The sequence below is a fragment of the Vigna radiata genome, chromosome 9 (genome assembly GCF_000741045.1).
Source record: "Vigna radiata var. radiata cultivar VC1973A chromosome 9, Vradiata_ver6, whole genome shotgun sequence".
NCBI lineage: Eukaryota > Viridiplantae > Streptophyta > Magnoliopsida > Fabales > Fabaceae > Vigna > Vigna radiata.
In genome coordinates, this window is record NC_028359.1 from 17,162,236 (window position 1) to 17,184,807 (window position 22,572).

Consider the following 22,572-nt stretch of genomic DNA (forward strand, 5'->3'; position numbering starts at 1 on the left):
CAATCCTTTATATAGTTGGACTCAAGTGTTATTGGTGTTTGTGTAACCCACAGGTAACTTCCTCTTCTATAGACCCAACAATGCTAATACCCATTTGTAATCGTTTGAAGATTATAGTGGAACCCTCTACGGAGAAGACTGGACGTAACTCAGTTGGAGTGAACCAGTATAAAATCTCGTGTTACTTTCTCTTCTCTTAACTAAATGATCCTCTTACAAAACCTGTAGTTGAATTTTATATTTCAAATACAAGAACTCCTAAGCTAAACGATTATTTTTCCTCAAGGAAGATCCTATAAAAATCTGCAAGTCGATTGTCTAAGCCTTCAAAAGAATATTTGAAAGGCTTGATAACATGCTATATCAGAAGGATTGCAAAAACGTTTTTCATTAACACTATTCAAACCCCCTTCCCCCTTCCTTTATAGTATTTTTCAGGTACTTCACACATATTCATTAAATATTTTTAATTTTAGGTTAAAATTGGTTTAGAATGAAAATATTAACTATAAGAAGTAACACGATTTATTTAAAATTTTAAGAGGTTAAAAATTATAGAGTATTAAAATCACATAAACTACCGAATAAAAATGTCATATAATATTATATTAATTGATTATATTAATTTATGAGATTTTTAACCTCTTAAACTTCAAACCAATAGTGTTAGTCCTTACTCTTAAAATTTTTGTTCTAATTTTATACCAATTGTAATCCTAAAACAAAAATATTTAATAAAAATGTGAATTTTAATAAAAATATCAATATAACATTTATATAAAAACTAAATTAGGTCTAAATTTGGAGAGGAACAAAATTACTCTATTTTTTTAAAAAAAAAAATTGAGACAAAATTATATAAAAATTAGAATATATGGACTAAATTGAATATAAAATATTAGCCTTAACCACTTATTCTAACACATGACACATGTTAGTTTGACATGTAAACATTTTTTAAAAATAAAATAAAATAAAATAAATTAGAAAACAAAAAAAAAATAGAACAAACATGTAACAATATTCATAATTATTTAAAAGAATGATTTAGTTTCAAATCTTTTTCGCAAAGTATAAACCTTTCAAAGTTTTCTTGAATGGAAAATAATAAGAAGTTTAAGTGTAGCGGAAAAACAAAGTTGACTACGCAGAAAGTAAAGTCGACTTAAATAAAAAGTTCAGGGATAGAGAAAGCAGACACAATTTTTATACTGATTCGGCCCAATGCCTACATCCAGTGTCCTTTCACAACCAGGATGTCAATGCACTATATTAGTCAAGGTTTTTACACAAGATTTCTATAGAGACCTCCACATCAAAAGTATAGACAATCTCTCTAACCCTCTAACTAAAAGTATAGGCAACAACACAAAGATATGCAGTAAGATATCCCCTCTTTTGCAATCTTTAACTCACTTTGAAGAATCCTCAAAGTGTATAGAACTCCACAAGTTCTCTTCCTGTAATCCCAACAGGACAGTCCAATCTTCAATAGATTGACAAAAGTCTTGATATGATGAACACCAGCAGTGCAAATTTTGATCAAACAATAAGCGCAAATTACTTCCTCATAAAGAAACTCTTCAAAGAAAGATCTCCTCCGTCTTCTTGATGAGTTCTTGGAGCGTATTCACAAAGATCACTATCTGAAGTAACAAAATGAAATTGTTAGAATAGTCGAAGTCACTGTGAGTTACAGAATCACGTCTATTTATAGTTTTCTATGAAACAGATGCTCATGTAGTTGTCTTTGCCACTAATATAGTCGACTGTCACCAGACAGTTATAGCAGTTAAAACAAATTAGCAGCAGTCAAACCAACCAAATTGATTACACATTTAATTCAGTTGACGTGCAATTAATGCTTGAACATAGAATCAAAATATAGTCGTTATAGTTCATCAGCATTAACAGAATTTCAAAACACAACTAACTAAGTCGAATTCTCTGCGCATGTAGTCGACTATAACACATCAAATCGATTTTGAAAATCTCTTCATTGGAAAATTACTCACAGCACTGTTTTTGAAAATTTGTGCAAAGTCACGAGTTTTAATCGACTTACTTCATAATGAAGTCAACTTAAAACTTGCAGTTTTGTCACACAATATAAGTTCAACTAAGTGCATTTGGTTTTCTTTTCTGAAACATATGTCATGCAATCACAAATGATGTATCATGTAGAAAATCAGTGAATATGATATACGAAAATAATCACAAACATGTTCTTCAAGATATCATTCACAATAAAGATTTGAACATGTAACACATAACAATACATGTGTTATTAATAATGTGTTGTCATCATAAAAAACCAGAACATTGTGAGATTAAGGTTTTAGTTAAATCAGTGCTTCCCTTATTAACAATCTCAACAACAATGTTAAGAAAAAGGACCAAATTACATAAAATTTACAAAAATTAAGACTTTATTAAAACAAAAATTTTAGGATGGAATTGAATAAACTTAACAAGTAAGTAGTTAAAAAGAATGATCTCATATTTATAATTAATATTTCATAGCTATATATAAAGGTGTATACTTTTAGTTTTCCTATTTTACCCTTAATAGTATAATTCTTAACTTAAAGAGTGATTATAAAATTACCACCAGTTTTAATTTTACTCTCTTTTTTAGCCATTCTTTCAACATATTTTTATTTCTTCATCTTATTTATTTGTTTCAATCCTCAATAACACATACTTCTCACTACTACTTTTATATTTGTTCACATAAATATTAAAAATGAAATTAAACTACTATAATTTTTGGAACAATTTAAAAATCATACATTGCCATATTAAATAGCAGTGAAATACATCCAAATACTAGAATTTCAAACAGGATACGATGAATAATAAGTTAAAAGCTCACTATAAAAGAATTATTCTAAGATTAGGCAGCAGACGAAAAATAATTAAGAAAAAACAGTAAACAATTACAATACTTTCAAATTTGGATTAAAAAATTTACATAAAAATTATTTTTATTTTATGATTTGTTGTGCTTTCAAATTTAGATTGAAATTTTTACTAAAAATTATTTAGCTGAATTAGTCGTATAACTTCTAGTTTGGTCGAAAAGTTTCAAAATTTGGTACTACTTAACTTTTTTGTTTTAATTGAGTTTCAATTTTAGTTTTTTTTTTCAATTTAGTCATAAGTTTTGAAATATTTACTCAATGTTACAACGTAATCCCTTTTTACATCATAGATAATCTCCATCGTTTTATACATGTCTATCAATGATGTCTTAGCTCATCCTAGACGTCTGACTATGCTATATGAACTAAGTGTTCTACCGAATAGTCAAACTTGGGAGCCCGTCCCATTACCGTATGAGAAATTTGTTGTTGGTTGCAGTTGGGGTTTGTTGTTAAGACAAAATCGTCTAATCAAACCTTGCTTTGAAGTTTAACAAAAACGTTTAACAAAATAACGTTTATGAAATATATAATCTAGGATTAGTTCGCTAAACTTTGCATGCATAAACGATATCCTAAACGCTAAACGTTACTCAAACAGACTATGCATAAATGCTTATACACATATAATGCCTAAACCCTTAAGAAAAGTCTAATGTTTTTAATGCTTGTACAAATTAGTTCTCCATTGTTTGTTGTGATGTGTTATCTTTTTGTGTGCAGATCTAATCAATACAAAGCCTTATTAAAAAGTTCTGCATCAGATTATAAGAACGTTAAGAGATATGAAGATATTTTAGGAATATTTTCTTTATGCCTTCTATCTGTCTCTTCCGTACAAGAAGCATAATTGTCCATACAAGATGCAATATAACATTTGACCTCATACTAAAATGCTACATCCCTATAAAAAAGTCTTGTAAAATAATAATTTATTGCAAAGGTTGGTTTTCAACGTGGGCAACATTCAAAAGTGAAAACAATCAATTTTTATTATTCATTATTGTTGGCAAAACGTTCTTTGGTGCAATGTTCAATTTTTTTTAGTTATTTATTATTCATTAGCGTGGCAACAATCTTTGACCAAGTTTCTCATCTAAGAGGGTTGTACGCTCTATAAATAAATTATTTCCTGCATTCCTAAATACACAACATTTTCTCTCATTCTCCTTCCTCTTAGTTTCATCTTTTCTCCTTTTCTTTTCTAAAAATATCTTGGGTTTAATTTCTACTTTTTTTTAGGGTTCCTTACTAGTTCTGAAATCGTCAAAAATTTCTGGGAAGTTCTTATTGTATCTTGGGGGACTTGCACAATATTAGGAAACAGGTAGGCTTCGTTTTTACACCAAGAGAGGGGTGAATTGGTGATGTTTCAAAAATAAAATCTTTTCGCAATCTTTTATCAAAAGTACAAAGCTTTTTAGACTTTCTTGAAATACAAGTAATGAAAATTTATATGCAGCAGAAAAACGTAGTTGACTGCGTGAAAAGTAAAGTCTACTGGAATTAAAGAGTGCAGGGATAGAGAAAATCAAACACTGGTTTTTATACTGGTTTGCCCAACAATGCCTACATCCAGTGTCCTTCCAACCCAGGAAGCAAATGCACTATAATGGTTGTGGTTTTTACAACAAGGAATCTATAGAAGACCTCACGTCAAAAATATAAATCTCCTCTATAATCCAAAACCAAAAGATAGCTACAATAACAAAAACTAAACTTGCAGCAAGAATCCCCTCTTCTGCAATCTGAACACCACGTCGAACAATCCTCAACGTGAAACCCCTGTATCACAACAACTCCAATTCCAGAAATCTTCACAGTATGCCAAGCCTTAACAAGTGCAGCAGTCTTCAAAGGATGCTAAGCCTGAAATGATCAACCCAGAAGCACCTGATTTGTGTAGTATTTGATCAGACAATGAGTGCGCGAGCTATCTCCCTTTGAATCTCCTTCAAGAAAGATCACCACAGTCTTCTTGGAGAATTCTTGGAGTAATTATCACAGAGAATTCAATCTGAAACAAGAATGAAAATGTTACATCCCCAAAAGTCTCTAAACAACTCGTGTTCAGCAAATTTATAGTTTTCTGTCTATCATATTGTTTCTCAGTTGAATAGGCTACTAATTCAGTCGACTGTATTATTACAGTTATAACAGACAATCAACATAGTAGCTCTCGGTCAACCAAAATCAACACACATTTAATACAGTTGACCAAGTCATCAATGCTCAACTAACTTTTAAAAATATAGTCGTTGGAGCGCAAGAGCATAATAGAATTCCAAATCAGATCAAAAATACAGTCGAATGTAAATCAGACAAAGTCGACTGACACATGTAAAAACACTTTGAAATTTTTTTCAACTCAAAACATCATAAAGCACTGATTCTCAAAATCTGTACAAAGATTTTAGCATAGTCGAATCCATTAATAATGTAGTCGATTGTACTATAACTTTGTCACACAGTTATAAGTTCATGAAAGTGCTTGTGGTTTCTCACTTTAAAATGTGCAGTAAAACATATGTAATGAAGCATTTCACATTGCAAATAAGCATGTAAGCATGTAAGCATGTTCCACATATATATCAAACAATCAACATAGGAATATACAACACATTACATCAACCATGTTCACCAGATATAACAATCAATTCAGCATAAGAACATGTAATGTAGCAACATGTGTACTGTTATTAAGCAATGTGTTTTTATCATAAAAAACTAGAGTGATATAGAGTTTGTGTTGTCAACAATCTCAACACACAACGCACCATGGATAAGTCCTTAAGGACAATGAAACTACACGCCTCAGGAAATACTTTTTGTGATTTTGTTACCAATTTTCTTCAACAATCTTAAGGACTTATGGTTGACATCAATAACCAGATTCCAGAAAGTAATTTTTTTTTTCGAAACTCAGACGATATTTGTGAAACCACTTCCGAACGTGTCAAAGTCAAGGTCTTCTCTGTTAACTTATGCTTTTTACTTTAAGTTAAGGAATAAGAGCGTTATTTCTGAGTGCCACACTCACCAAAGATGCACAATGCTGCATATCACAGATTTGAACATCAGTTTAGCACATAGTTGTATCAAAGACAAGATAGCATACAATTTAGATATGCAATGATACAATCTTCAACAATCTCACAATATTATCTCAATTAAGATATTTGCAATAGATAATAGTAGATATATCAAATTTAAGGAATCAGCAGAGATAAAACCAAATTCCAAATGTGGAATTTATAATCCTGTTATACGCAGTCGATTACACTAAATCATCAGTCGAATGCATTGCTTCTCAATTGTTGAAATCCATTTGTAGCTTCCAAAGCAATGTCCTTCCTGCAAAACCTTTCAACAACCTTTTCCAGATCAAGCATTTTGGTTAAGCAAGAATTATAATCAAAACAACAGAAGTCAATATGTAAAGATGTATGATAGATTAAGCATAGTTTACTTCAATCAAATCAGAATCGAATATATGTCATTCAGTAAAACAAATATTCATCAAACAGAGTAAAAGACTCTGGATTTGATTCAAAATACTATTCTCATTTCCTTGATGAAGATATTACAATGATAGGAACAATCAAGGACAAAACAAAAGACAAGACAAAAGATGGGATACTAAGCCATATACAAAAGAAATACTATTCTAATAGAAAAATCAGTTTTTCTTTCTCTTTTTGTTAACAAAGTCACCAAGTAACATATCACTGTCACTAGAACTAGAGCTTTCTTTTTTAGTCCTCTGTTGAGACTTTGGCAAGTGTACCAAGTCGCTCATGTGGGTATTTGATATATCTATCTGCCAATTGTAGAGTCATCCTAGTCGGCTTGAGTTCTAGCTCTCCAATCTTCTTGAATAAGGAAAGGGGCATCAAATTGATGCTAGCACCCAAGTCAATCAAGGCCTTCCCAATAGCAAGCTTCCCTATGGTGCAAGGGATGGTGAAACTACCCGGGTCTTTGAATTTTGGGGGAAGAAGTTTCTGAATGATGGCACTACAATTGCCTTGCACTTCAATAGTCTCCTCCTCAATGTATTTTCTCTTTTTGGTGAGGAGTTCCTTCATGAACTTTGCATAGGCTGACATTTGTTGAAGTGCTTCTGAGAAGGGTATTTTGATCTCCAATTGCTTGAAGATATCAATAAATCGCCCATATTGCTTCTCCTTCTCCTTTCTAGAGTAGATTTTTGGGTATGGAAGTGGTTTCTCGGTCTCTTTCTTCTCTCCCTCAACTTCCTCTTTCTTTTTCTCAATTCTCAAAAACTCATTTTTCTCACTTTCATCCTCTCATTTTCTCTCTTCTTTCTCTTTGTTATTCTCTCCACTCTCTTCTCTTTTCTCTTCACACTCTCTCTCCACTTCCTCAACTTTCTTTTGTTTGTCCTCCCTCTCTTTCTCAACCAACACCTTACCACTTCTAGTGGTGATAACTTTACATTCCTCCTTTGGGTTAGCGTCGATATTGGCTCCAACACCCTTGTCAGATTTCTCTTCCAACTTCTTTGAGCTTAAAATGGAGGAAAATGGAAGAGAATGAGACCCAAGGAAGAAGAAATGAGTGCTCCCACAGCTCTAGACTTGCTCCCAAGCGTCCAAAAGTTTATTTCCGAGCTTCAACCGCCAAGTGTTGCAACCCTCGAAGACTTGTGCCTTTTATAGGTCTAGGGTGCCAAGTCAACAAAAAAGTCGTGCCCAACACCCTTTCTGGTTGGGCTAAGAAGAAAATTTGGTTATTCTAGATACAAAGCAGGATAATAACATTCTCTCTTTTCCTTCAAGACAATTGAAACCAATTCTCAACTCAGTTTTCAACCTTCATTCATTGTATTTTTTTTTTTAGATTTTTGTTCTTCCTTCATCTTTTCTTTTTCTTTGTTTTCTTATTTTTCTCCATGCTCCTTTGTAACATGATTTTTCCAACTACCCCAAACTTACATCATTCTCCTATACCAGAAATGAATACTCTACTCAACTCAAGGTAAGGGCATCAAGGGTTTTCACATGAAGTTCAAGATTCAAGGAATAGGAAAAATTCTTTTTCTTTTTGGGTTCAAAGGATTGGCATTAGCTTATTTGGCTCAACATGAAAAAAGAAGTAGAAGAGAAGAAGGCCCTGATCATTTGTAATAAGCAAGTGAATAGTTCAAAAGAAGACAATCAGGTAAAGTCACAGTGATACCAAAGTGGTAGCATTCAACAATAAATTCAAGGCACAACATCTCACAGGTTAACTCACTGTTCCAAATTCTATCAAACAATTGCCAAGAACATTGACCACAATCAAAACCAATCATCTATCTAAAGCACTTATGAGCAACCACCATCTATACTTGAAAGTTCAACCGACATCATCTCAAAAGATCTCTAAAATCAATCAAAGTAAACCAGAGCAAACACATGAGATTTTCAATTCAAACAAAGCAAAAGCATACTTCCTTAGAAACCAAACCATTGCAATCAATTCACCAGACTATCCAAGTTCAAAGTTAGATATATTAACTAAAAATGAAAAATGAAAATAAAACTGAATTTAAAAACAAGACGGAATGTAAATGTGTCCACAGTGAGGTGCAGTGCTAAGCAAAGTCCTCAGTCATCATCCTCGTCATCCTCAACGTCCTCCACCTCAGTGTCATCCTCCTCAGAATCCTCATTAAGCTCAAGAATCTTTGTCCCAACATCAGAGTCATCCTCCTCAGTGCCATCCTCCTTATCATCAACGTCCTCCACCTCAGTGCCATCCTCCTCCATGGCCTGTGCTCCAAACGAAGAGCCACCTCTTCCAACAGTGGGAACCTGGTCCCCAAGCCAAGCTACAAATGCATCATACTCGTCTGGAGTCATAAAATCGAGGTGAGAGGCCCCAAAAGCTTGTTGCATCATCCCTGCCTGGGCACGACCAATCCGGTTAATGGCCTCCATCCTCGCCTCATGGGCACGACCCATCTAGTGAAGGGTCCCCATCCTCGCCTCCTGGGCACGACCCATCTGGTGAAGGGTCTCAATCCTCACCTCCATTCGCTGAATCATCTCTCGCATCTCTACCATCAACAAAGGATCGTGTGAGGCAGGCTGGTCAAGCCCAAGGGGAGCCTGCCCGCGGCGCCGGTGGAGTCGAGGAGGCTGAGGGGCAGGAATGGGAAGACCCTCCTCATCAAGTAGGCAATACTGGAAGTAGTAGGCACGGTTGATGGTTGTGCGTGGTCTCTCTAAGGGTGCCTCAGAGGTATCTACTCCAGCAAGTGCACAAAGATGCGTGATAAGAGACGGATGCCCAAGAGGGGTCTTCGGATTTGCAGAATGGGCACAATCGAAGATCTCTCTAGCAATGACCTAGCCCAAAATAATTTGTTGGCCCTGGACGATGAAGTATAATAGAATAACCCGGCTAGTGAGGAGATCCAACACATGAGTGCAGGGGGTGATGTTTGCATGCATGAGAGCCACCCAATATTTGTTCACGGGGGTGAGGAAGGAGCGTCGAACATACAGGGGCTTGCCATTACTATTGCGCTGAAAGTGCCCATCGGGAACGCAAAGGACGCGCTCTATATCCTCAAAATCAACGCCCTTAAAGTCATCCTCACGGGCTGCTGCATACTCACACGATGCAATATCCTCTGGCCACTCGGTGTGAAGAAAAGAGTTTATGGTGGCGGCATTAAAGGGGACTCGGCGACCCCGAACATAGCTGAAGAAGGGCTCATCCCCATCAGAGAAATGACGAGCATTGGCATAAAATTCCTTGACAATGGCAATGCTCGCCGGTTTAGGGTAACTGAGGATCCTCGTCCAGTTCTGCCTGTCAAGCTCAGCTCAAAAGTCAGAGGTGTCCAAAATCAACTGTTCAACTCGCCTCTCCATCCACAAGCGGCGGTTTTGAACCACCTGGAAATGTTCCTCATTCTTCTGGGAGAGGAAGTGATGACTAAAGAAGCTGTGTTTCTTCTTTTTGCCCCTGTCGGCTTTATGGCCAATAGTCTTTACTCTTTTGGGATTTGAAGATGAAGCCATGCCTGCGTATAAGTTTGAAACAAGTGGTGTAACATGTTAGCATTCAAGAGAGACACCATTAGCAACAAACATGCACTTTGATGCACAACCAAGGCTTAACAAAGCACAACAGAGTGGGGAAACACAAAAGAAAAACAAAAGAAAGCATGCAAGACAGAAAAAAATGAAACATAGCTCAAAAGATGGTGAAAAAAAAAGCAGTGCAGACGGGTGACGCCTGGGCACCCTATAGGGGGTGCTGGGCGCGAAACAAGGCTGAAAACCTGCAGTTGCAGTGGATGGCAGGGTCAGGTGGCGCCTGGGCGCCCTCCGGGGGCGCTGGGCGCGAATGGTTGCAGATTCAGGCTTTTCCAGTGTGTGCTTGGCTGATGGATGGCGCCTGGGCTCTGCCTCAGTTCTAACCCTCTAATACAGTTTCAAAAGCACACCAGGACAGTACAAAATAGAGACATTTGACTACACAGAGTGTTCCAAACACACTTTAAACACAATCAAGAATTTTCCCCTTTTGCACAAATGCATATCACAGATTGACAATCAACTTCAAAGAAAAGTCCAAAGCACATATTCAACCCCTTGCAACCCATGATACAGCCCCAAAATAAATTCTAAGAACATGAGAATAAAGGCAGCAACAAATGCATACCCCCCTCCCCCCAAAACACATAAGCAATGACAGAATAACTAGACAACATCTTCATTCATTTGAACTCAAAATACAGTTTTGAACAACAATCATCAACCATTGCAAACAAACAAAAATTGAAGAATAAGCAAAGGATATGCCTACTTGAGTTAGAGAGGCAGACGCGAATGAGAGCCCTTGAATGGGAGACTTGGGTGATTATGGAAGTGATTATGAGTGGGTGTAGGGGAAGTTGAAATTGGGATGGGGGTTTTGATCGTGAAGGGTAGGCGTGAATGGGGGTTAGGGTTTTGAGAAGTAAATAAGGGTGGTTTATTGTGCTAATGGAGTGAGTGGGTGTGAGAGCAAAGGTGTTGTGTCGGGAACGAGAGTGGAATTGGGTTGAAAGGGTGTTCTCCTTAGTTAGGGTGGGGGTCGTGAATAAGGTGTGGTGGGTGTGAGTGATTCAAGTGGTGAGAAGGATAGTGGGGGTTGCGGTGATGAGTTGTGGGTTGGTTGAAATTGGAAAGGGTTTGGAGAGGGCAAAGTGTGTTCGCGAGTGAAGTCTTTGTGTGTGTTTGGGAAGAGAGTGGGTGAGTGGGATGGTTGGGCAGAGACAAAACTGGAAAGGGGGCGCTAGGGTCAGAAAGAGGCGCAAAGGTGGATAGGGTTGGAAAAATAAAAGAAATGGGCTCAGCGTGTGCAAATCAGCCCAAAGTCAGAACCACTTTTCTGCAGAATCCATGCCTGGGCGCCCTTTAGGAGGCGCCTGGGCGCGAAAAAGATCCTGGCAGTAGCAGACAAGGGGCTTTGGGCGCCCTTTAGGGGCACCTGGGCGCAAATTCTGCAAATTTTCTGCAGAATTTTGCAGATTTGAAAAATGGTCCAACTCAACTTTGACTTTTGATTTTAGACACTTCTAAACACTCAATTCAGCCCAGATTAATGTGTTTCCACTATACAAACTTGTTCAGATCCTTAGGGAATGAAATTGAGTGCTAGAACTCCAAATCAAGTGTCCACTTCCAAGCTTTTTCAACTCTCCAACTCAAGACTTGACTTTTAACACAAAAGGCATACCCAAACTTGCAATTCATGACAGCACAAACTTGATCACACCAGCACACCACTCAACTAAATGATCCACATCAATTCACACCAATTGAACTCAACATTCAATACTACTCTAAAGCAACTAGGCACACTACCAACTTAAGATGAAAATCACAACTTCAAACCACAAACACAATTCCTAACACATCTACTATGTACACAAACCAAATTCAAACAACTAAAACACACCAAAATAACACAAAAACACAAGAGAAGGGATAGAAAAATGGGTTGCCTCCCAGCAATTGCTCGTTTAACGTCATTAGCTTGACACCGCTATGCTCAAGGGTCAACTAACTCAACACTTGAGCAGAGGCGTTGAACCTCACCACCCATGTAGTGTTTGAGCCTTTGACCATTCACTACCCAACTTCTTTGTGGGTCATCAGAGGAAGGATCTATCAACTCAATTGCTCCATGTTGTTTGACATCCTTGATAGTGAACAGACCCGACCACTTGGATTTCAATTTGTCCGCAAAGAGTTTGAAGCGGGAGTTGAATAGCAAGACTTGTTGACCAGGATGGAAGACATTCTTCACCAGCTTCTTGTCATGGTAGAACTTGACCTTCTCCTTGTAACTCTTGGAGGAATCATAAGCATGGAGGCGCATTTCTTCAAGTTCTAGAAGTTTCCTCTTTCTCTTCTCAGCAGACATGGATGGATCAAAGTTCAAGAACTTGAGAGCCCAATAAGCATGGTGCTCTAACTCAACCGGCAAGTGACAAGCCTTCCCATAGACAAGTTGGAAAGGAGTTAGCCCCACTGGAGTCTTCATAGCAGTTCGGTATGCCCATAGGGCATCATCCAGCTTTTGTGACCAATCCTTCCTAGAAGAAGCCACAATTTTCTCCAAGATCTTCTTTATCTCCCGGTTTGAAACTTCCGCTTGGCCATTTGTTTGTGGGTGATAAGGTGAGGCCACCTTATGCTTAACTTCATAGAGCTTAAGCACCTTGGCCAATTGATCATTGCAAAAGTGAGATCCTCCATCACTAATGAGGACCCTAGGGACTCCAAACCGGGTAAAAACTTGCTTTTTCATGAACTTGATGACTGTGGATGCATCATTTTTGGGGCAAGCAGTTGCCTCCACCCATTTGCTCACATAATCAACGACCACCAAGATGTACTCATTGTTGAAAGAAGGAGGAAGAAGGCCAACAAAGTCTATGCCCCAACAATCAAAGACTTCCACCTCTTGAATCATCTGCAAGGGCATTTCATGCCTCCTTGAGATACTCCCCGTTCTTTGGCATTTGTCACAACTTCTAGCATGATGGTGAGCATCCTTGAATTAGGTAGGCCAATAAAACCCAGATTGGAGAACTTTTGCCGTCGTTCTCTCTCTATTGAAATGACCTCTATACGGAGAGTTATGGCAATGCCATAGAATACCTACTGCCTCCTCACTAGCGACACACCTCCTCAATAGGTTGTCAACTTCAATCTTGAACAAGAATGGGCCATCCCAGATAAACTGCTTTGCATCATGTAGGAATTTCTTTTTCTGATGCCATGTCAGGTCTTCTGGTATGACTCCTGCAGCCTAGAAGTTAGCCATGTCAGCAAACCATGGCCTCTGCTGAATATGCAGGAGTGTCTCATCTGAGAATGACTCCCGGATCTCTTCTTCCTTGCATGTAACTTCTTCATTAATAAGCCTAGATAAATCATCCGCAATGACATTCTCACTTCCCTTCTTGTCATGAATCTTAACATCGAACTCTTGGAGCAGCAAAACCCATCGGATTAGCCTTGGTTTGGAGTCAGGTTTTGTGAGCAAATATTTAATGGCAGCATGGTCGGTATAAATGATCACCTTAGACCCAATGAGATAGGGTCTAAACTTCTCCAATGCATAGACTATGGCAAGAAACTCCTTCTCCGTTGTGGCATAATTGAGTTGGGCATCATTCAAGACTTTGCTAGCATAGTAGATGGCATGAAAGATCTTCTCTCTTCTTTGTCCAAGCACAACTCCTATAGCATAGTCGTTGGCATCACACATCAACTCAAAGTCTTGCTCCCAATTAGGAGTTGTGATCACTGGGGCCGAAATCAACTTGTTCTTCAAAATTTCAAATTCCTTTAGGCATTCCTCATCCATCTCAAAGGGTGTGTCCTTCACAAGGAGATTGCTCAAGGGCTTTGCAATCTTGGAGAAGTCTTTAATGAATCTTTTATAGAACACCGCATGGCCAAGAAAGCTTCGGATGCCCTTCACATTGGTTGGTGGAGGAAGCTTTTCAATCACCTCCACTTTGGCTTTATCCACCTCAATCCCCTTGGATGATATTTTGTGCCTGAAAACAATGCCTTCGGTCACCATGAAATGGCACTTCTCCCAATTGAGAATAAGATTAGTTTGGACACATCTTTTCAACACAATTTCTAGATTAGCCAAACATCTATCAAATGAGCATCCAAACATTGAGAAGTCATCCATGAAAACCTCTATACATTTCTCCACAAGATCGAAGAATATAGCTTGCATCCATCTTTGGAAGGTAGTTGGGGCATTACAAAGCCCAAATGGCATCTTCCTATAGGCAAATATCCCAAAGGGGCATGTGAAAGTCGTCTTCTCTTGATCTTTGGGGTCCACAGCTATTTGATTATAACCAGAATATCCATCCAAGAAGCAGTAGAAGGCTTGACCTGCTAATCTCTCTAGCATCTGGTCCATGAAAGGAAGAGGAAAATGATCCTTCCTAGTGGCTTTGTTGAGCTTCCGGTAGTCAATACACATTCTCCAACCGGTGACAGTCCTTGTAGGGATCAACTAATTCTTCTCATTACAAATGACTGTCATGCCACCCTTCTTGGGCACTACTTGCACCGGACTCACCCAAGTGCTATCAGAAATGGGATATATAATTCCGGCCTCAATAAGTTTTAGAACCTCTTTTCTCACCTCCTCTTTCATAACAGGATTAAGCCTTCTCTAAGGTTGGGTCACAGGTTTGAAATCTTCCTCCATGAAGATCTTGTGCATGCAATAGGTGGGACTTATTCCTTTCAAATCAGAAATAGACCATCCCACAACTCCTTTGTTATTTCTCAAGACCTCCATCAGCTTCTTCTCTTCATCAATTGTCAAGGAGCTACTAATGATGACAGGTTTGTTGTTACCCTCTTCTAGAAAAACATACTTAAGATGGGAGGGTAACATTTTCAGCTCCACCTTCTTCTCTTCAACACTATCACAAGTCTTTAAATCTTCAACTTTCTCCTCATGAAGTGGAATCTCCTTCAACACATCAAGATTGGTCAAACAATCATCAAGAATTCTATCCTCTTCTTCATTGAGAGACTCACGTGCATAAATGAGGGTCTTCATAAGGGGAGAAGAAATATGAATCTCCCTTTCCACTCTAGTGCACACTTCATCAAGAACATCCACTTTGAAAAATTCTCCCTCATCACTAGAGTGGGACATGGCTTCAAAAACATTGAAATTCACTTCTTCATCTTGCACTCTCACCTTGAACTTGCCATCATCAACATCAATAAGCACACTTGCCGTCTTCATAAATGGCCTTCCAAGGATAAGAGGCACATCTACATCCGCCTCCATCTCTATGATGACAAAATCCATCGGGAACACAAATTTATCAATTTGCACAAGAACATCCTCCACTATAGCATGTGGGTATTTGATAGATATATCCGCCAATTGTAGAGTCATCCTAGTCGCCTTGAGTTCTAGCTCTCCAATCTTCTTGAATAAGGAAAGGGGCATCAAATTGATGCTAGCACCCAAGTCAATCAAGGCCTTCCCAATAACAAGTTTCCCTATGGTGCAAGGGATGGTGAAACTACCCGGGTCTTTGAATTTTGGGGGAAAAAGTTTCTGAGTGATGGCACTACAATTGCCTTGCACTTCAATAGTCTCCTCCTCAATGTATTTTCTCTTTTTGGTGAGGAGTTCCTTCATGAACTTTTCATAGGCTGGCATTTGTTGAAGTGCTTCTGAGAAGGGTATTTTGATCTCCAATTGCTTGAAGATATCCATAAATCGCCCATATTGTTTCTCCTTCTCCTTTCTAGAGTAGATTTTTGGGTATGGAAGTGGTTTCTCCATCTCTTTCTTCTTTCCCTCAACTTCCTCTTTATTTTTCTCAATTCTCACACCCTCATTTTTCTCACTTTCATCCTCTCCTTTTCTCTCTTCTTTCTCTTTGTTTTTCTCTCCACTCTCTTATCTTTTCTCTTCACTCTCTCTCCACTTCCTCAGCTTTCTTTTGTTTGTCCTCCCTCTCTTTCTCAACCAACACCTTACCACTTCTAGTGGTGATAACTTTACACTCCTCTTTTGGGTTAGCCTCGGTATTAGCTCCAAAACCCTTGTCAGATTTCTCTTCCAACTTCTTGGCCAGTTGGCCCATTTGGATCTCCAAGTTCCTAATGGAGGCCTCCGTGCTCTTGTGGTTAGAAATGGAGACTTGCATGAATTGTTGAAGAGTCTCTTCCAACTTAGAGGATCTTTCACCACAAGCAGAGTGAGGTTGGTATTGTTGATGTGGTGGTCTGTTTGATGGCCCAGCTTGTCCTTTGCCCATGTTAGGATGGGGTCTCCAACCTTGGTTGTGATTGTTTGGCCGGTTTTGATTACCCATGTAGTTTACATCTTCTTGGGTATTGCCCTGATTCACACACTGGCCACTTGCATGTTCTCCACCACACAACGCACACCCCTGATGTTGGGCTTGTGACATATTTTGTTGTTCTTGCAGCTGAGAGACTTTGTTCATGAGGATTTCAAGATGTTGGGTCATGATCTTGTTTTGAGCCAAGATGACATCTTAAGACTGTGGTTGTCAGACACCTCTTTGTTGCCCCCTCTCATTCTGCGATTCACTATCATTTGCAGCCATGTTTTCAATGAGCTCACGGGCTTCCTCTGGGGTCTTCCAACAGATGTTTCCTCCAGCTGAGACATCCAACATCAACTTAGTTTGGGAGCTCAATCCTCCCAAGAACATGTTCAAGACAGTGGGCTCATCAAACCCATGAGTGGNTGTCTTCCTTAGTAGCCCTTTGAATCTTTCCCAAGCTTGACTCAGTGTCTCACTAAAATCCTGCTGGAAAGATGAGATCTGTTGCTTCCCTTTGGTTACTTTGGATTGAGGGAAGTATTTGTTGCAAAACTTTGCCACCACATCATCCCATGAAGTGAGGCTGTTCTCAGGATATGAAGTGATCCATTCTTTGGCGTTGCCTTCAAGAGAGAATGGAAATAGGCTGAGCCTTATGAAGTCATCAGGAACATCTTGGAGCTTCACTGTGTTGCATATCTCCAAGACGCAGGTGATGTGTTTGAATGGATCTTCGTGTGTCAGACTATGAAATTGCTTGCTCTGCACCAAATGAATGAGAGCAGGCTTCACCTCCATGTTTGGTGCATTGATCCGTGGCCGAGCGATACTATTAAAATGAAGCGACCCTGAGAAGGTATTGAAATCCTCCAGAGTGTGTCTAGCTTGCCCTTCACCATCACCATTCCTATTATCAGCCATTTGTTCCACTTCCTGCTCAGCTGCAGACACGATGGATTGCACAGGAGTCACAGGAGTGGGAGAAGTTTCTCTAGATGCCCGATTCTCTCTTAATCTTCTATTGTTGTTTCTTCGGGCAGTCTTCTCTACTTCGGGATCTAAAAGGAGAGGATCAGAGGATTGTGTGCTCCTAGTACGGATTGTGCCCTGCATACACTAGAACCAATAGTACTAGAGCACCAAGTTAGCCCACAAATAATGAAAAGCAAAAGCTATTCACAAAAGAAAGAATATAAGAATAAAGCTTAAATGGGTTAGAAATCACACAAAAGTAAAGTAATTAAACCGAAATCCCCGGTAACGACGCCAAAAACTTGTTGAGACTTTGGCAAGTGTACCAAGTCGCTCAAGTAGTAAAACCGGTAAGACCGGATATCGTTTTCCAAGAGACTTCGTTACTACTTTACTATCGTATAATTACTAACTAGTTTAAGCTAAAGAATGATTCCCTTTTTAGTGTGAAATTATGCAATGAAAGTAAAAGTGATGCAAAAGTAAAGGTTCGAACTTCTTGGGGCCAAAATACTTGAAAATGGAATGATTGATGAATATATATATGAAATAGATATGTTGGAGAATGATTTCAACTATTATACTCCTATGCAAATGCACAATCACTATTACTTCAATTAGCTTGCTCTTGTTAACTTACTAAGTTACTTAAACCCAATCCCTTGGTGAGAAAGCCTAGATTCACTTGTTAAATCCCAATCCCTTGGCAACCTAACAAGTTCACCCGCATTAAGAAAAGAAGTTTAAGACAACCAAAGGTCATAGCTCTATCCCTAGACACTATTTCCCTTAGGTGTTTATTTCATTTCACGGTTCACCTAATATTTCCCAACATTAAGCAAACCCTAGAATCATGCTATGGTTGATCAAGTCACAACAAGCTTTAAGCAAAGAACATAAACACTAGCAAGTAATGAAATAAGCGTATATTCATTCAAAGCAAGTGCATTTACAATGGAGTTTCATAGTTTACATCATTCCCCAACAAAAAGGAACTTAGCTCTCCATAGTCATGGAGAGCTTGAGCTTACAATGGAGGAAAATGGAAGAGAATGAGACCCAAGGAAGAAGAAATGAGTGCTCCCACAGCTCTAGACTTGCTCCCAAGCATCCAAAAGTGTATTTTCGAGCTTCAGCCGCCAAGTGTTGTAACCCTCGAAGACTGTGTGCCTTTTATAGGTTTAGGGTGCCAAGTCAGCAAAAAAGTCGCGCCCAACGCCCTTTCTGGGGTGCCCAGGCACCATCAATTAAGCTCCAACAGTGAATCAAAGAGCGCCCAACGCCCTCTAGGGGCGCCCAGGCGCAACAAATTAGAGAAAACAGCGAACTGAAGGACGCTGGGCGCCCTTAAAGGGCGCCTGGGCGTAGGCAAATGGCCAAAACTGCGAGTTAAAGGGCGCTAGGCGCCCTTTAGGGGCGCCTGGGCGCCACTTGTGCAGGAAAACATCTTCAAAACTTCATCTTCTATGCTCCTCCTTGGTTCTCCACTCTTGATAACTTGAATATCCTTCCAGAGCACACAAAGTTCCTACAAAATTTGAGGAATTAGTGATGAAAACTAATTTGTGTAACCTAAGCTGAGTTTATTCACAAAGTTAGATTAGAGAGAGGATTAAGCGTGTTTCAAGCTTCAGGAGTGTTGATTTGGCAAGAAAATTGCACCATAGATAATGGTAAGAATTACCGTTATCATCCTCCTACTCTCAGTATTTTCGGTTGAGTTTCCATCAGTGCTTGCCTCAGTAGAATGTGACTTTTTAGAAGTTTCCTCTTGATGTTGTGTTCCGTCTCTTTGTTCTTTCAACATCTTTACCACAAGTCTTAAACCATTCATCATAATCCTTTCAAACTCGGATTTTGCTTTGTAATGATTGTTCAAGAAGGATTCTAGTTCATCTTCGCCATTAGCATCCTCATTCTTTTAAATCCACCCTTTAGCAATTTTAGTCATTTGCATAAGGTGCAAGGTAGTCTTGTCAATTAAACTTGTTCTAGGATACGGTTTGCTTGATTCTCCAATGCAATCCACTCCATAATAAACAAGTACCTTTGATATGAAGACGCAGTAAGGCAACTTGGCAGATTCCATTTTGGTAACTTTCATCATATTGTCAGATATGGTTGCTGGCCAATTTACCTGAATGTTTTCCTTTAAAGCTTTCAGTAGAAGTAAGTCCTCTGTAGTGGCCTGAGCATGATTTCCACTTTCATTCCTCTGTACTTATCAAGATATGACTAATATTGCAAGCTAATCATCCACTTTCATTCCTCCAGTTTTGTAACTTGAATAATCTCTGTAGTTGTCAGGGTTCCTCACGGTTTTCTAGAATTCAGTGTATTTATGAAAACCTTCTACACCAAGATGACATTTTTCACCTTCAAGTTTTAATCCTCCTAGATTTGACCATATATCATCAGTCAGTTTGATATCAATCCCTTTTAGTCTTGAGCAGAGAATTTCATCTTCTATTCTTAAGTTACAAAAGAAGACTTTAACAAGATCAGGGTACCAAGGATCAGCCATTTCCACAAATTTTCTTAACCCTTGTCGACTAAGCCATCTTTGAAATTTAAAACCTTCATCTCTGAAAAATTTTACCTTCAAGAACTTGTGAGGTATTAGACTCCTCATTTTCCAGCAATCCAGGTATTTTGGTTGTACTTCATCGTCGCTGATCCATGCATTAAGATCAGTAAAACGTCTGATAATTTTATGCCCTAGTGTCTTGACACGCTTTTTCTGTGTAGAACTTGAGGCCATTTCAGTTGCAATGATCAGTGTAGATAACTGGAAGAATTTGATAAAGAGAGACTGACTAATCAGAGAGCTTAGAATCAGTACAATATAGTGGTACTTACAAAAAATTAATTTCAGATGATTCATATAAACGAGTTTTGGAGGGAACAATTCACTTTCACTTTTGCGCTAGAAATAAAAAAAAAAACTTTTTACTAAAAAGTAGTCAGATGAGTTAAAATAATAGTTGACTATAGCGTATACAGCTTTCAGAAACAGAGTTTAACACAACACTGATAACACAAGCTATTGAATTAAAATTGGAGTCGACTCGTGAAAATCATTTTCATGTAAATTCAATCAATCACACATTCAAGCATGCAGCACAAACAATCATACAATCAACAACCAATCAATATAAGCATGATGCAGTAGATAGATACAATTTTACCAGTTGTAGATTCTCAAGATGTTTGAAGTATTCCATAATTGATTCATCCTTGAGATCAATCTGCATCAGTCGTGTATCCTGCAAAATAACTAAGTTTTGGTTGCTAGTACCCATTTGACTTTGGGTCCATGATTGTTAATCCTTGTCACTTGTTCCTTTGGTTTCCACACATATATTCCTCTAGGAACAACAACTTTTCTAGAATAACAGTTTCTAACAGTATGTCCAACACAATTACAATAGAAACATGCACTTTTAGCAAGTTTGCTTAATTCAGTAAAATTCTTTGCATTGGTTCTGTTAGTTTGAGCTTTGAATCCTATTCCTTGTCTGTAAATTGCTCTGCCAGATGATTTTAGTACAACATCTAAATTGTCTCTTCCTTGAGTAAACTTAGCTAGCATGCTAGTCAAGTAATCAATCTTTTCCAATGCCATATACACGTCCCTTGTATCTTCCACTAACAGCATCTAACCAACATTGGTTTCTTAATCTCTCCTCCTCCGCAGGGTCTAGGGGACTACATGTTGAGCCACCAATGGATGTAGTCTCAGATTTGATTTGAGAAAATTTTTCTTGAAATTGTTCCTGTTAAAGGAATAAATACTGTAAGGTTTGAAAACCAACAATGTATAATGTGATACAGTTANTAGAAACTTACATGGGTCCGCNTAGACCTTTCATCCACAAANTCCCCTGTTGATTGACGAATATGTGTTTGTTGAAATATTTCATCAACATGCACAGCCCGACCAAGCTCTTGTGACTGCAAACAAAATGAGTTGTTAATAAATATTTGTAAAGTTTATGATTACAAATTTCAGAAATAAAATGTACAAGTTACATACCAAACGGATAGCATGCTCATGCACGCTAATAGATCCTCTAGTGTGTAAACAACCACCCTTTTCAGATGTCCGATTCTTCTTAGCTATTTCACACTTTTGTCTATATAGTGGCATGTTCCACTTTTCCAGAAGAGCATTCCAAGTATCATCCCCCAGCCAATTAGGTTTGTTTCCTAGAGTTCTAGCTTTTTTATACATCTCTGAGAGTCTATGAGATGCCTTGGAGTGAAAATTTTTTTTTACTCTTTCCTCATCATCAGCATTCCATGAAACCTTTCTCTGTTATATTACAAAGAATAGGTTTGAATAAATAGAATTGAACATGAAAATCTTTATATCATAAGTCATTAGTATATCAAAGCATGTTATTATATCCAAGATCAATCATGATTGATATAAGACTTCCATAAGTCATAACTCAATGATGTAAACCATATAAGTGTCAAAGTGTGAAAGCAGGATATAAATCTTTTGTGTTACACATGTGTATCAGAGAGCATGGAAACATATCACAACATGGAAGAATTTATTTTGAGGGACTTATGTTGTGATAGATAGTGATATCTCTTTCAAGAGTAAAGAATGGGTGACAAGAAGAAAACGACTCAAATGTTTGTGAAACTAGTGTCTGCTGCTGGCACTGGATTTTTCTATGTAAAGAGGAAGCCAAGGCAGTTCACAAAGAAGCTTGAGTTTCAAAAATTTGATCCTAGGGTTAATCGTCATGTTCTGTTTACAGAGGCTAAGATGAAGTGATTGGGTACCTTGTATGGCTTCTTTCCCCTTTAACTGAATCATTCTTATACTTTTCTCAAAGGGTTTTCTATGTTTCTGTTGATTTTACCTTGATTTATGTAGTTCTAGGTTACATTTGTTCGGTTAAGATTAGGAAATTACCTAAATAAGAGACGATTGTGGCAGCTTTGTGTTAGAGTTTTGTAACAACTGTTTCAGAACATAATTGAAAGAGCAATTATGTTGGGTAGTTAATTTTGGTTTAGCAAACAGTTTGGTTGGAAGCCAAAATTATATATATTTCTCTGTTCAATTTTTTTAGAGAATAATGAGAAGTTCTCTAGTTTTCTATATCCTCTACATTCCTTTAGAAGTTGTGAGTGAGTGGCACTGAGTGCAAGTGAGAGAGGCGAGGTATGATTGTATAAAATGAAGTATTACCAGTTTACAAATTACAATTGCACAGTGGCGGTTCGTAGCTTTTACACACAAAAATAGTGGTTGATAAAGGGTTATTTTTCTGATTTTTT

At 38.1% G+C, this 22,572-nt stretch overlaps 3 protein-coding genes across 3 annotated transcripts; 1 reads left to right on the forward strand and 2 right to left on the reverse strand.

Moving 5' to 3' along the window:
- Positions 1 to 6,679: 6,679 nt before the first annotated feature.
- Positions 6,680 to 7,033, reverse strand: LOC106773451. Its single transcript, XM_014660145.1, has one exon. The coding sequence runs from the start codon at positions 7,031 to 7,033 to the stop codon at positions 6,680 to 6,682; it is 354 nt and encodes a 117-aa protein (XP_014515631.1).
- Positions 7,034 to 14,645: 7,612 nt separating this feature from the next.
- On the reverse strand, positions 14,646 to 15,785 carry LOC111242492. Its single transcript, XM_022785932.1, has one exon. It carries the CDS (start codon positions 15,783 to 15,785, stop codon positions 14,646 to 14,648), a length of 1,140 nt encoding a protein of 379 aa, XP_022641653.1.
- A 6,065-nt stretch (positions 15,786 to 21,850) lies between these two features.
- Positions 21,851 to 22,254, forward strand: LOC106773977 (50S ribosomal protein L33-like). Its single transcript, XM_014660750.2, has one exon. It carries the CDS (start codon positions 21,890 to 21,892, stop codon positions 22,061 to 22,063), a length of 174 nt encoding a protein of 57 aa, XP_014516236.1. The 5' UTR covers positions 21,851 to 21,889; the 3' UTR covers positions 22,064 to 22,254.
- The last annotated feature ends 318 nt before the right edge of the window (positions 22,255 to 22,572 follow it).

Coding starts and splice junctions, on each gene's coding strand:
- LOC106773451 (XM_014660145.1), bottom strand. CDS start 7,033: ATGTCAGCCTATGCAAAGTTCATGAAGGAACTCCTCACCAAAAAGAGA.
- LOC111242492 (XM_022785932.1), bottom strand. CDS start 15,785: ATGGAGAAACCACTTCCATACCCAAAAATCTACTCTAGAAAGGAGAAG.
- LOC106773977 (XM_014660750.2), top strand. CDS start 21,890: ATGGGTGACAAGAAGAAAACGACTCAAATGTTTGTGAAACTAGTGTCT.